Source organism: Notolepis coatsorum (genome assembly GCF_963971535.1).
Source record: "Notolepis coatsorum genome assembly, chromosome: 5".
NCBI classification, from domain to species: domain Eukaryota; kingdom Metazoa; phylum Chordata; class Actinopteri; order Aulopiformes; family Paralepididae; genus Notolepis; species Notolepis coatsorum.
The window spans coordinates 25,960,861-25,973,040 of NC_140169.1; the positions used below are offsets into that span (position 1 = coordinate 25,960,861).

The 12,180-nt window shown below is 47.8% G+C and overlaps 1 protein-coding gene across 1 annotated transcript in view; it reads left to right on the forward strand.

The window, feature by feature from the left end:
- LOC311228131 (disco-interacting protein 2 homolog A-like) overlaps nt 1-12,180 on the forward strand; it is a gene marked incomplete at its 5' end in the record, with an annotated part of 215,683 nt that overhangs the window by 63,540 nt on the left and 139,963 nt on the right. The window contains one exon of the mRNA XM_084314044.1: nt 4,300-4,437. Coding sequence (XP_084170170.1) covers nt 4,300-4,437 — 138 coding nt within the window. The remainder of the gene's footprint in view (nt 1-4,299; nt 4,438-12,180) is intronic.

Below are 12,180 nucleotides of genomic sequence, written 5' to 3' on the forward strand. Positions count from 1 at the left end.
TCCAGTCCACTGATCCAGCCGGGGTTACCACAGTTCATTCTGGAGCCTCTCAGCCCCGCAGAATCATGTACTGCACTGTATCACGTTGGATCCATACACTTATCGATTTTTTCGAATGGTGATCAGGAATTGGAATATACCAGTTGGATACCATCTGATGTCAGGTAAGGAATCTATGTTATCAGTGTTAGGATAATCAGACTAATTTTGATGAAGATATAGGCTGTTTTGTGAAATGGGCTCTTTCGGTTTCACTGTAAAAGTCCAAGAGGAAATGAACACAGCGATTATCCGTGCGCGGCACGAATGTGCTTGCGTGCACGTATAATATTGATCATCTAGCGTTTATTTGAAAACTATTCATAAATAGGCCGACGAATATCAATGTTCTGGAATATTCCAGTAAAAGACGATTATCACAGAATGGTCTAGAATGAACTGTTTTTTACCTCAAAACGGGTGCTTTTCAAAATGCTCTGAAACGGAAATGAAGCGATAAAAAACCAATCTGCCTTGACAGCACTGACTGGAAAAGTATTCTTTGATAAGCGACGGGCAGATTAGACACATAGCCATAATTTAAAACATAGATTAGGCGATATTAACGTTAACATTGAAGTGGACCGTGGCATCAAGGGGGTAAAAAGGAAAACACGGCGTGGCGCTCAAAGTGTTAAATAGGCGAGGCATTTATCATCTATACAAGACCATAATACAAGAGGGGCCAGAAATGGTCAGTTTGTACTCCCTCGTCCTAGAACCAATGCTTTAAAGCGGTCTTTTATTTATAGGCGCATAACACTCTGGAATAACCTACCTAGTTATCTCTACACTTTTAGTAAATCGATTTTTAAAAAGAAACTCAAATCTCAATTACAGCTGTTGCCTTAATGTGTATTGCATTTGTGTATGGGTTTTTGCCTATTAGCCTACAAGTTTTAAAATGGATATTTATTGTATGTTTTTAGTTAATTGTTTTGTTTTTTATTTCTATCTATAGCATATGTGAAAGTATCTTATTTGCTATATACTAAATCCTTGTTTTTATCTTTTGTATTGATCTATGCATTAACTGTTTTATGTATTGTGTTGTGTGGATCCCAGGAAGACTAGCTGGGAGCCATGGCACCAGCTTATGGGGATCCTTAACACTTTCAGAGCTGGCCGTGTTTTCCTTTTTACCCCATTGAATGCCCATCAACCACTTCAATGTTAACGTTAATATCGCCTAATCTATGTTTTAAATTATGGCTATGTGTCTAATCTGCCCGTCGCATTATCAATGACCCATTTCCAGTCAACATTGTCGAAGCGGATTGTTTTTTTATCGGTTCATTTCCGTTTTATAGCCTTTTGAAAAGCCCTCGTTTTCACGGGGGAAAAAAGCATTCCATGATAATCGCCCTGTACTGTAATATTCTAGAACGTTGTCATTTTCTGCCTATTTATGATCGTTTTCAAATAAATGCTAGATTATCGATGGTATATGTGTACGTGTGCACGCTGGTGCCGCGCGCTGAAAATCGATTCTCTCAGTTCCTGATCGCTGGCACAGTCAAACAGCCATATCACATTATAGGGGGAAAGCTTATATCTCCGTGAAAACGGGTCTGATTATCCTAAGACTGGTAAAATAGATTCCTTACCTGAGATCAGATGGTATCCAAATGGATTATTCCAATTCCTGATCGCTATTCCAAAAATCGATCATTTTATTGATCCCACGCGCAGGGCCGCCTGGGAGAAATGCGAGGCCCTGTGCGAGATTTAAACGCGAGATTTAATACCCAAAAGGTATTAAAAAAAAAAAATATATATATATATATATATATATATATAATTTTTTTTTCTTTTTTTCTTTTTTCATACAGTCAACATATTCTTAAATAATAGCGCTGCCCGAGGCTGGGCATGATACAGTCAACATATAGCAAGAGAGAGAGCGAGAGAGAGCTCCCGTTCTACAGTCGATATACAGTGTACAGAGAGAGAGAGAGAGAGAGATAGAGAGAGAGAGAGACATTGGAAAGAAATTGAAATGCTATTTGGCCCTAAACAGAGAGTACACAGTGGCAGAATACCTGAGCACTGTGACTGAAGATCCTTGACTAGGTACAGACTCAGCGAGCACAGCCTAGCCATCGAGAAAGGCCGCCATAGGCAGACTGTGTGTGTTAGAAAGAGAGAGAGAGAGAGCGAGAGAGAGCATGTGTGTTTGTCGTGTGTGTGTGTTAGAGAGAGAGCATGTATGAGAGAGATAAGCAAAGATGACCCCCTAAAGGATATTCAACTTTTAATGAAAGAACAAAACAGAAGGAAAAGATAACTTCACAAAGGCAACATGAATATACATAGATCCAAAAGGACAAAGATCAACACTTAAATCCAAAGAGAAGAGGGTCTATACCAGATAAAACAAAGCAGCAAGGAGCCAATGGCCGACATCAGCTAAATAGGCTAGCCAGGTAGGCTACTGACACCAGGCCACACACAGCTTTGGCCAACGGCCCAACGCTACCCAAGCTACACAAACGACCAAGACAATTCACACACAGCACATGTCGTATCTCCAAATGTTGTGAAGTAACATATGTTTTGCCTGGAAAAAAACATTGTTATTAACAAAACAATCGGGAGGGGAAGGAAGGAAGAGTGGTGTAATGTCATGACATTTTCATTCATCTTACCTGCACCAAGGAACGCAGGGCGAAAGGCCGCAACACAGGTCTCCACGTTGACGAAAGGCCTCTCGCTGGCGGCACAAAAAGAAGCTATGGCCGGAGCCTTGTCATGGTGCAGGCCCGACTACATCTTCTGTCAAAGATGATGTCGTAGTCAGAGTGCCAGAACCCCCTGCTATTCTCACGGCTAATGTCAATGGTCGTAGCACAAGCTAGGCTAACTGATAGCATCAAACTAACGTTCCCAGCCGAGCGCAGCCGGCAGCTAACGTCGTAGCTAAACAGCTAACTGGCTAACAGTTAGCTCAACCCGGCTATTGCTAACCATTAGCTAACGCAGAAGCAAGCTATGCGGCTACCACTGAAAAACTGTACAATGTGAGAAAAGCAATACAGGTGCTGACACCAGGCCACACACCGTTAGCTACTAGTACTACAACAGCTAGTCGGCCAGTTTGGCTCCAGAGAGAGAGAGAGAGAGAGAGAGATATCCACGGCGGGAATAGAATAGAGTTAATAGAATAGGTTAAAAACTCACCAAACGTCCAAGAGGATGGAGACAACCGCGTGGAGTTGACGAAGTTCATCTGCCAAACGACCATCCTCTTCATCTTGGCTGCATGCGCTGTCTCTAGGTTAGCTAACGCTAGTTAGCCTTTAGCTAAGCTAGCTACTAGCCGACATCATCATGGCTATATCCCGACTGCACCATGACAAGGCTCCGGCCATAGCTTCTTTTTGTCCCGCCAGCGAGAGGCCTTTCGTCAACGTTCCTTGGTGACCGACCGACTGATAATGACCGACCTCTTCGTCTTGGCTGGCATAACTAAGCATAACCTCCAAAGCTGCACGCGCGAAATAGTCAAACGCAGCTGACGCACGCCGGCGTACACATGATGTAACCACTCCCTTCGTTGAAACCAATAGTATGTCTGCTGCAGAGCCCCAGAGCTCCAATAGTGAGTATGTCTGCTGCAGAGCCGCAGACCCAGGAACAAGTCAGACACATTCTACAAACGTGTCTAATGTGAAATATATAAGCATATAAGCAAAACTAGATTTTAGGTCTGTGATGAAAAAGGGCCTCGCGGGAAGGGGGGCCTCGCAAAAAAAATATATATATATATTTTTTTTCTATTTTTTTTTGTGCGAGGCCCCCCTTCCCGCGAGGCCCTGTGTGACCGCACTGCTCGCACACCCCCTGAGGCGGCCCTGCCCACGCGTATACTGTAAAACACATAATCCCCGCTGCTCTGAGGGTCCAGCATGAAGCTGATCGGCCCCGGTTACATGAGTGAGAAGTAAAATGTGGATTCCGGGTATTTTTTTCTCATTCATTTTCATTGAGTCCAATCCAAAAGGGTGAATTACCATCTGGGAGACGATAGGGGGGCACTTTTTTCACATCTGAGCGCCTGGGGTGGCTGATTTACCAACGGTAGACTCGTTGATGAAATATGAATTCAGATCGCTAATAAAATAAAATTAAAAATATTCTCATTATGTGCATTCAACCCGCGTGGGGTAAACCCGAGAAATCTCGGTTTGGGCATTCAAAGTGTTAATAAAAACATAAAAAAAACATTTGACCTTTTGACCCCCCCGACCCCCACCACAGATAACCACTCAGCGCCCCCGGATGTGACGGGGCTGTCGGAGCGCTCCTCGTTGCATGTGGAGCGTCCCCAGGTGCCCTCGGTGCGAGGCGTCCCCCGTGGCTACAACCACCGCACCAGTGTCATGGAGACTGCAGATGGTGAGTTCACACACACACACACACACACACACACACACACACACACACACACACACACACACACACACACACGCACGCACGCACGCACGCACTCCTCCTACTGTCCCTCTGTCTCCCCTCCCCATGTCTGTCTTTCTGTCTGTCAGTCTGACAGAATCTGCGGACTGGCCCCTGGTGTTTCCATGGTAACAGATCCCCCCCCCCTGTGTTTCTCCCCTCAAATGTTTTGAATCAGCCAGTGAACCGCTGTTAAAAACACACCGTCTATATAGTTGGTCTCTGGCAGTGTTGGCAGCATTTAAAAACTAAACCCTGTGTCACCTTATGTGGTTTTATTTATTTAACCTTTATTTAACCAGGAAAAATAAAAGATAAAAATGTCTCTTTCGAAGGAGACCTGGCCAACATAGCACAGTAAGCACACCGTAACAAGGTTTACGAAAATGTAAAAGATAACGAACGGACGCACGATAGAAAATCTAGCTTACGAAAAGCAATTGCACTCTTTTTTTTCTCTTAGTAATCTAGCTCGCGGTGGCCAGTAACTCTTGTTAACGTCATTGTAACTGAGGGGTACAATTCCCTGACTGTATTGATAAGTATGGTATTATTAAACCACTACCTCTTGTACTTTAACTTCTGGCCATCCAGTACATGATATAGATATGATGAACACTTTCCCACCTGATGAAACGAAGTCCACACAAATGTACAAATCGAATATTTTATATAGCAAAGGGTATATACAACGTTCACTTGATGACATTTATGATTTGAAATGCACTTGTATGGCAAATGAGTATTCGTAGGCAAATCAACATTGAATGTCCAGTCTCTGGTTACGCAGGGAGTAAGTATACAACCTGGTTTGTTAGGGAACTATAGCGATGGTACTTAAATGATTATAGCTGGATACACTAAGGGGGGGGGGGGGTCCCGCTGGTTGTAAGACAGTAGGGGGGGGGTTAGAAGAGCCGCTGGCGGTATCCCATCTGGCCGACGATTTCTTGGGAGAATTCAGAGTCCTGAACACGATGCCCACAGAACCTCGGTCCGCAGATGAATACAGCTGGACCCTCTGGTGGACGGTAGCTGCCGATCCACAGATGAAGCGACGTGAGGCGACCTCACTTGGAGTAGAGCGCCGTCTCACCTTGACTCCTCTCCGGGGGGTAGTTCCAACACTCAGCAGTGTTGGCCGTTATCCATGGAATAATCAAAGCACCCAAAGCATGTAGATAATCCAAGCCGTGGAAGGCTCGCCGTCGTCCGGGTAAAGTAATCCAATGTACAGGTCCACTCGTCCTGGCCCGGAGCTCCTCGGATGCAAGCACCACACGTGGTCTGCCCAGCCTGGTTAAGACTCCAGATAACGTCAGGAACGATGGGGGTACTGCTCACTTTATAACTCTAACCGAACGATGCACCATACATAATAGACTATTATTAGCTTAATAGAAATACGTCCAACTCGACGGTATAGTGCCAAACTATGACAATTCAACTATTAATCCACACGATGTCTCAATGCCTATTCTGAGGCCAAGTAGGCCTTACTGCACCACACGTGCGTCGTGGGTGAGGCTTTGCGTCTGTTACTAGGTTGGAGGGTAAAGAACTAATGGACTAAAAGAAAGTTCTACTTTACTTGCGCCATATATATATGCGCTGTGAACAAATAGTACCATTCGTATTTCGCCAGACGTATTCCTACGCGGAACCGGGCTTGCCACGACATGTTGGTCGGCACGATTGAACTTGAACCTAGGGGTATGGCTGCTGGCGCCAGGTTCTCGTCCAATGGTAGAATTAAACTATTATGGGCTGTTAGTAGACTAAAGGGATATTCAGTGCATATTGTACAAGGAATATACAGGGGATATCAAACGATATACAAATACTATTAAATATATATCCATAAATAAATATATATATTCGGTTTAATCTGATACTTCACAACAGCCGCCCCCTAATTAGTCCCACCTAATTAGCTAAGCAGAGACAGATTAACCGCACTGTCTACCACTCAAGGTCCGCTGTAAGGGTCAGTCAACTCACAAAGTCATGGGGTCATGGTCATCATCGATAGTGTCTGGGAGTCGGGGCAGTTCTATTAGCCTCGCCACGGGTCGTGTGTAAGTTTGCCCTTGGACGAGTACTTCAGCTGCTCGGACCTTGCCATCGGCACCGGTGATCACTTTGCTTACGCGGCCAGCCGGCCACATAGCTCTGGGTAGTGACTGGTCGATAATCATGACGACTGTTCCTTCTGTCAAATTGTCTCTCTCTTTTACCCACTTCTGGCGGGGTCTGTAGAGACGGTAGGTAGTGGAGTAGAAAGCTGCTCCAAAACTTGTCAGCTAGTACTTGACTGTACCTCCACAATCTTCGGCCGTTCGCTTCTTCAGGCCTGTACATTGTCTGGGGTAGCGCGGGGTCCAGCCGCACCATTAAGAGTGTGTTGGGGGTGACTGGGTCGACATCTGCTACATCACTGGAGACGTAGCCGAGGGGCTTGGAGTTCAATACTCCCTCGATCTCCGTGAGGACTGTCATTAGGACTTCCTCCGCCACAGTCTGGGCCCCAAGCACGGCGTACAGGGCTGTCTTTATAGAACGTACTTCTCGTTCCCAGGTTCCACCGAAGTGGGGTGCGTTCGGGGGATTAAACTGGAAGTCAATCTGGGATGGAGCGAGGTGGGTCTTAAGTTCTGGGCCCATAGCTTGGAAGCTCTCTCTCAGCTCTCTTTCTCCGCCTTTGAAGTTTGTCCCGTGATCAGACAACAATGTAGACGGTTTTCCTTTCCGTGATGTGAATCTTCGGAAGGCCATAAGGAATGAGTCTGTGCTCATGGTCGGAAGGAGTTCGATATGGATCGCTCTGGTGGTCATGCATTTGAATACAATACCCCACCGCTTCTCGGTTCCTCTTCCTCTCTTTATATACAACGGGCCAAAACAGTCCATGCCTGTGGAGTGGAATGGCTTGTCGCCGAGTCGGAGGCGACAGGGGGGTAGGTCAGCCATCCGTGGTATGCTGGGCTGCGCGCGCCACTTTCGGCAGTCTAGACAGGTTCGCTGGAAGCGTCGCACCGCTTCTCTTCCTTGAAGTATCCAATAGCGACGTCTGATCTCCGCGAAGACTCTCTCTGCTCCTGCGTGGTGTACATCCTCGTCGTATTTCTTTATGATCAGCTCTGTAACCTTGTGTCGGCTGTTCAAGACTATCGGGTACTTAATGTCATCCGGTAGATCGGGGGCTCTCCGCAGGCGACCACCCACTCTGATGAGAGTATGGGCGTCACTCTCGGGTGCCAGGTGGAGCAGTCTGCTGTCTGGTGGGACGGGCTTTCCTCCCTGTAGACAGTCTAGCTCATCGGGGAACGAGTCTCTCTGGGCTCGTTGTAGTAGAAGAAGCTCTGCTTCTTCGTAGTCAGCTGCTGAAATGTCAGTGGTGGACTGAATCTCTGGGTGGTGCCACAGGAATGTCTTTTGCTGCGCACTCTCTAGGGTAATGCAGTCATCTATGTTGGGGTCTGTGGAGGCGACTGTGCTCAGTCCACAGAACATAGGTTTCTTGTTCTCAGCCTCCTCTTTACTTGCTTCCCGTGGGGTGGGCGTAGGCCACTCTTCTTCCGGGAGCTTGAGGAATTCTGGTCCGTCACTGTAGATGTTGCGACGGGTGAGGTCATCTAGGGACATTCCCCGGGTGATGACGTCAGCTGGGTTGTGTTTGGTGTCCACATACCGCCAGCTCGCTGCTTCTGTTAACTCTTGAATCTCGGTGACTCTGACTCCCACGAAGACTTTGTATCTGCATGAATCAGACTTGATCCATGTGAGTACTGTCGTGGAATCTGACCACAAGATTGTTCTGTGCACCGGAATGGTGAGTTCACGTTGGATTAACGTGGCTAGATGCGCTCCTGCTAGGGCTGCGCAGAGCTCTAGGCGCGGGATAGATTGTTGCTTTCGTGGGGCTATTCTGGAGCGAGCCAGGATGAAAGCAGTGTGTATCTTGCCTCCCTTCTCTTGGGCACGCAAGTAGGCCACCGATCCATAGGCTACTTCGGAGGCGTCGCTGAAGACGTGTAGATCAATCTTGCATGTCTCTGGCCTCACTGTGGATGGGAAGTAGCTGCGGCGTATATTGACGCCTGGGAGTGAGCGGAGTTCCGTCTCCCACTCTCTCCATGTGGAGGTAAGGTGTGCGGGTATTGGGTCGTCCCAGCCCTGGTCCTTGTCCCATAGTGCTCGTACAATCATCTTTGCCCTGGTGGTGTAAGGTAGAATACATCCCAACGGGTCATATTGTCTGGCGAGTGTTCTGTACACACTCCGTCTGGTGGTCGGTGTGGCAATGTATGACGCCGTGGATGGCTGATACATCGGCGAGCGTTGGGGGAGAGGCCTCCTAGGCGAGTCTCCTCTTGCGCCTCTCTGTGGGCTGGTACCGGCAGGGTACCATGGCCCGCGGGTCCAGGTGCTATTCCTCGGGGCTGGTCGTGCGTCATGCTCACCCGTGAATAGAGTCAGGGGTCTGTAGCGCAGCGCCGCGGGGGTATAGCCTGGGCTGTACTGGACCTCCTGGTCCGGTGGAGTACTGTGCTGTCGTCGGGCTTGGTTCTCCTCCTCTCCCTCTTCTTCTTCTATCAGGTCCTCTAGATCCTGTAGTCGTTTATTTAGCTTCTCCGCAGTGTATGCCGCTCCTTCCTTGTAGCTGGGTCTCGCTTGGACCGGTCGGGGAAGGGGGTCTGCGGGGGGTATAGGCTTGGTCTGTTGGTCAAGTTCAGGGTCGCTTGCTCGGTTAGGAGACGCTGCCCTTGACTGTTGTCTCGACGAGTTCCTTGAACCCCTGGCGGAGGGAGAGGGTGTTGCCCTGTGGTTCAGCCGCTTCATTATCCGCGCCCGTAACTTGTCGCGCTCGGCTTGTAGTCTGTCGCGCTCGCCCTGCAGTCTGTCGCGCTCGGCCTCGCGCTGGATGAGATCTGCTTCTCTGGGCACCGGCAGCGGCGCGCTGGGCGTCGGCCCGGTCTCTTGCCATATTCTCTTCCGTCTGAAGGCGTCTCATCTCCAGGCGTCTGCGCTCTTCTTCGCTCCGTCGTTGCGCTTGGAGTTGTTCGCGCTCGCTAAGCGTCTGTGCCCGGAGTCGATCGCGTTCACCCCGAAGTCGATCGCGTTCACCCTGAAGTCGATCGCGTTCACCCTGAAGTCGATCGCGTTCGGTAGAGGCTGTCAGGCTGACGAGGAACGCCTGTGATAGCATCCTCTCCGCTTCGCTGGGGGAAGACGGTTGTAGAGGTGAGCCGCTCCTGGGTGAGCCGCTCCTGGCTGTACTCGTTGGGGAGTCCTGGCGCTCTATTTCCTCGGCGCTCTCCTCCTCTTCTTCCGTGCAGAGTTCTCTCTCTGTAGGGTTGTCTTCCTCCCGGGGCTGGTCGGGGACTACTTCTTCGGTATTGGCGGGGGGTAAAGGCATGTCAGCTCCCTCCTGGTCCCCACCGTGAGCTTGGTCAGTTACATTAGAACCCACTAGGGCCTCTGTGGTCGGGGAAACCTGGTCGTTAAGGTCAGACATAATTTTACTTTCTACTTTTACCGCGTTTACCGTTTGTCGAAGGCTAGGTAGTTGACTGACAGCGTAATCCTCTAAGTACTGAGGTGGCTGTCGTCTGCGCTGCGGGCGTTCTACGTTAGGAGGACCGTTTCGTGGAGTGTTCATCATAGGCCATTTTAATATTAATAACACTATATTAATATTACACTAGTTACCCTCCGGCTCGAAGGACCAATTGTAATTGAGGGGTACAATTCCCTGACTGTATTGATAAGTATGGTATTATTAAACCACTACCTCTTGTACTTTAACTTCTGGCCATCCAGTACATGATATAGATATGATGAACACTTTCCCACCTGATGAAACGAAGTCCACACAAATGTACAAATCGAATATTTTATATAGCAAAGGGTATATACAACGTTCACTTGATGACATTTATGATTTGAAATGCACTTGTATGGCAAATGAGTATTCGTAGGCAAATCAACATTGAATGTCCAGTCTCTGGTTACGCAGGGAGTAAGTATACAACCTGGTTCGTTAGGGAACTATAGCGATGGTACTTAAATGATTATAGCTGGATACACTAAGGGGGGGGGGGGGTCCCGCTGGTTGTAAGACAGTAGGGGGGGGGGTTAGAAGAGCTGGCGGTATCCCATCTGGCCGACGATTTCTTGGGAGAATTCAGAGTCCTGAACACGATGCCCACAGAACCTCGGTCCGCAGATGAATACAGCTGGACCCTCTGGTGGACGGTAGCTGCCGATCCACAGATGAAGAGACGTGAGGCGACCTCACTTGGAGTAGAGCGCCGTCTCACCTTGACTCCTCTCCGGGGGGTAGTTCCAACACTCAGCAGTGTTGGCCGTTATCCATGGAATAATCAAAGCACCCAAAGCATGTAGATAATCCAAGCCGTGGAAGGCTCGCCGTCGTCCGGGTAAAGTAATCCAATGTACAGGTCCACTCGTCCTGGCCCGGAGCTCCTCGGATGCAAGCACCACACGTGGTCTGCCCAGCCTGGTTAAGACTCCAGATAACGTCAGGAACGATGGGGGTACTGCTCACTTTATAACTCTAACCGAACGATGCACCATACATAATAGACTATTATTAGCTTAATAGAAATACGTCCAACTCGACGGTATAGTGCCAAACTATGACAATTCAACTATTAATCCACACGATGTCTCAATGCCTATTCTGAGGCCAAGTAGGCCTTACTGCACCACACGTGCGTCGTGGGTGAGGCTTTGCGTCTGTTACTAGGTTGGAGGGTAAAGAACTAATGGACTAAAAGAAAGTTCTACTTTACTTGCGCCATATATATATGCGCTGTGAACAAATAGTACCATTCGTATTTCGCCAGACGTATTCCTACGCGGAACCGGGCTTGCCACGACATGTTGGTCGGCACGATTGAACTTGAACCTAGGGGTATGGCTGCTGGCGCCAGGTTCTCGTCCAATGGTAGAATGAAACTATTATGGGCTGTTAGTAGACTAAAGGGATATTCAGTGCATATTGTACAAGGAATATACAGGGGATATCAAACGATATACAAATACTATTAAATATATATCCATAAATAAATATATATATTCGGTTTAATCTGATCCTTCACAACAGTCATCATTCGAATGTTCTGGTCAAAAGCTAAATTCAATCTTGAAAGAGTTAATAAATGACAGGAGGAGGCCATCTTTATGTTCCCGGTCCGTCGTTTGCACATGGCCAGTTAAGTAAACCAATCCATAAATAAACTCACGGCAGATATGCTCCAATCCCCCATCCATCCTCCCTCCAATACCAGCACTGACGTCCTGCTGTAAATGGATGGGTGACGTGTTTACAAGCAGGCGGTCTGGATATTGGAGCACAAATTTCAATATAGCCTATTAAATGACATTCATTAATCCTTTGCTGCTCTTGGGATATGTACAGATGATGTGTTGTCAGGGTTCCGCCTCTGTATAAAACTATTAGACAGCCCGGCTAAAGGTCTTTTCACCATGTAAAGGAAAATCGCATGTATATTTTCCTTACATAAAAACTGTGGAAGAGCACAGATCATGTCTATTCCTTACATAGGTTGTTTGAATGGTATACATCACCCGTATCTTTGCACCTGCACTTGTGGTATGTGGTCTTTGAGGATCTTGTTCAAACCCCCCACCTGGCAT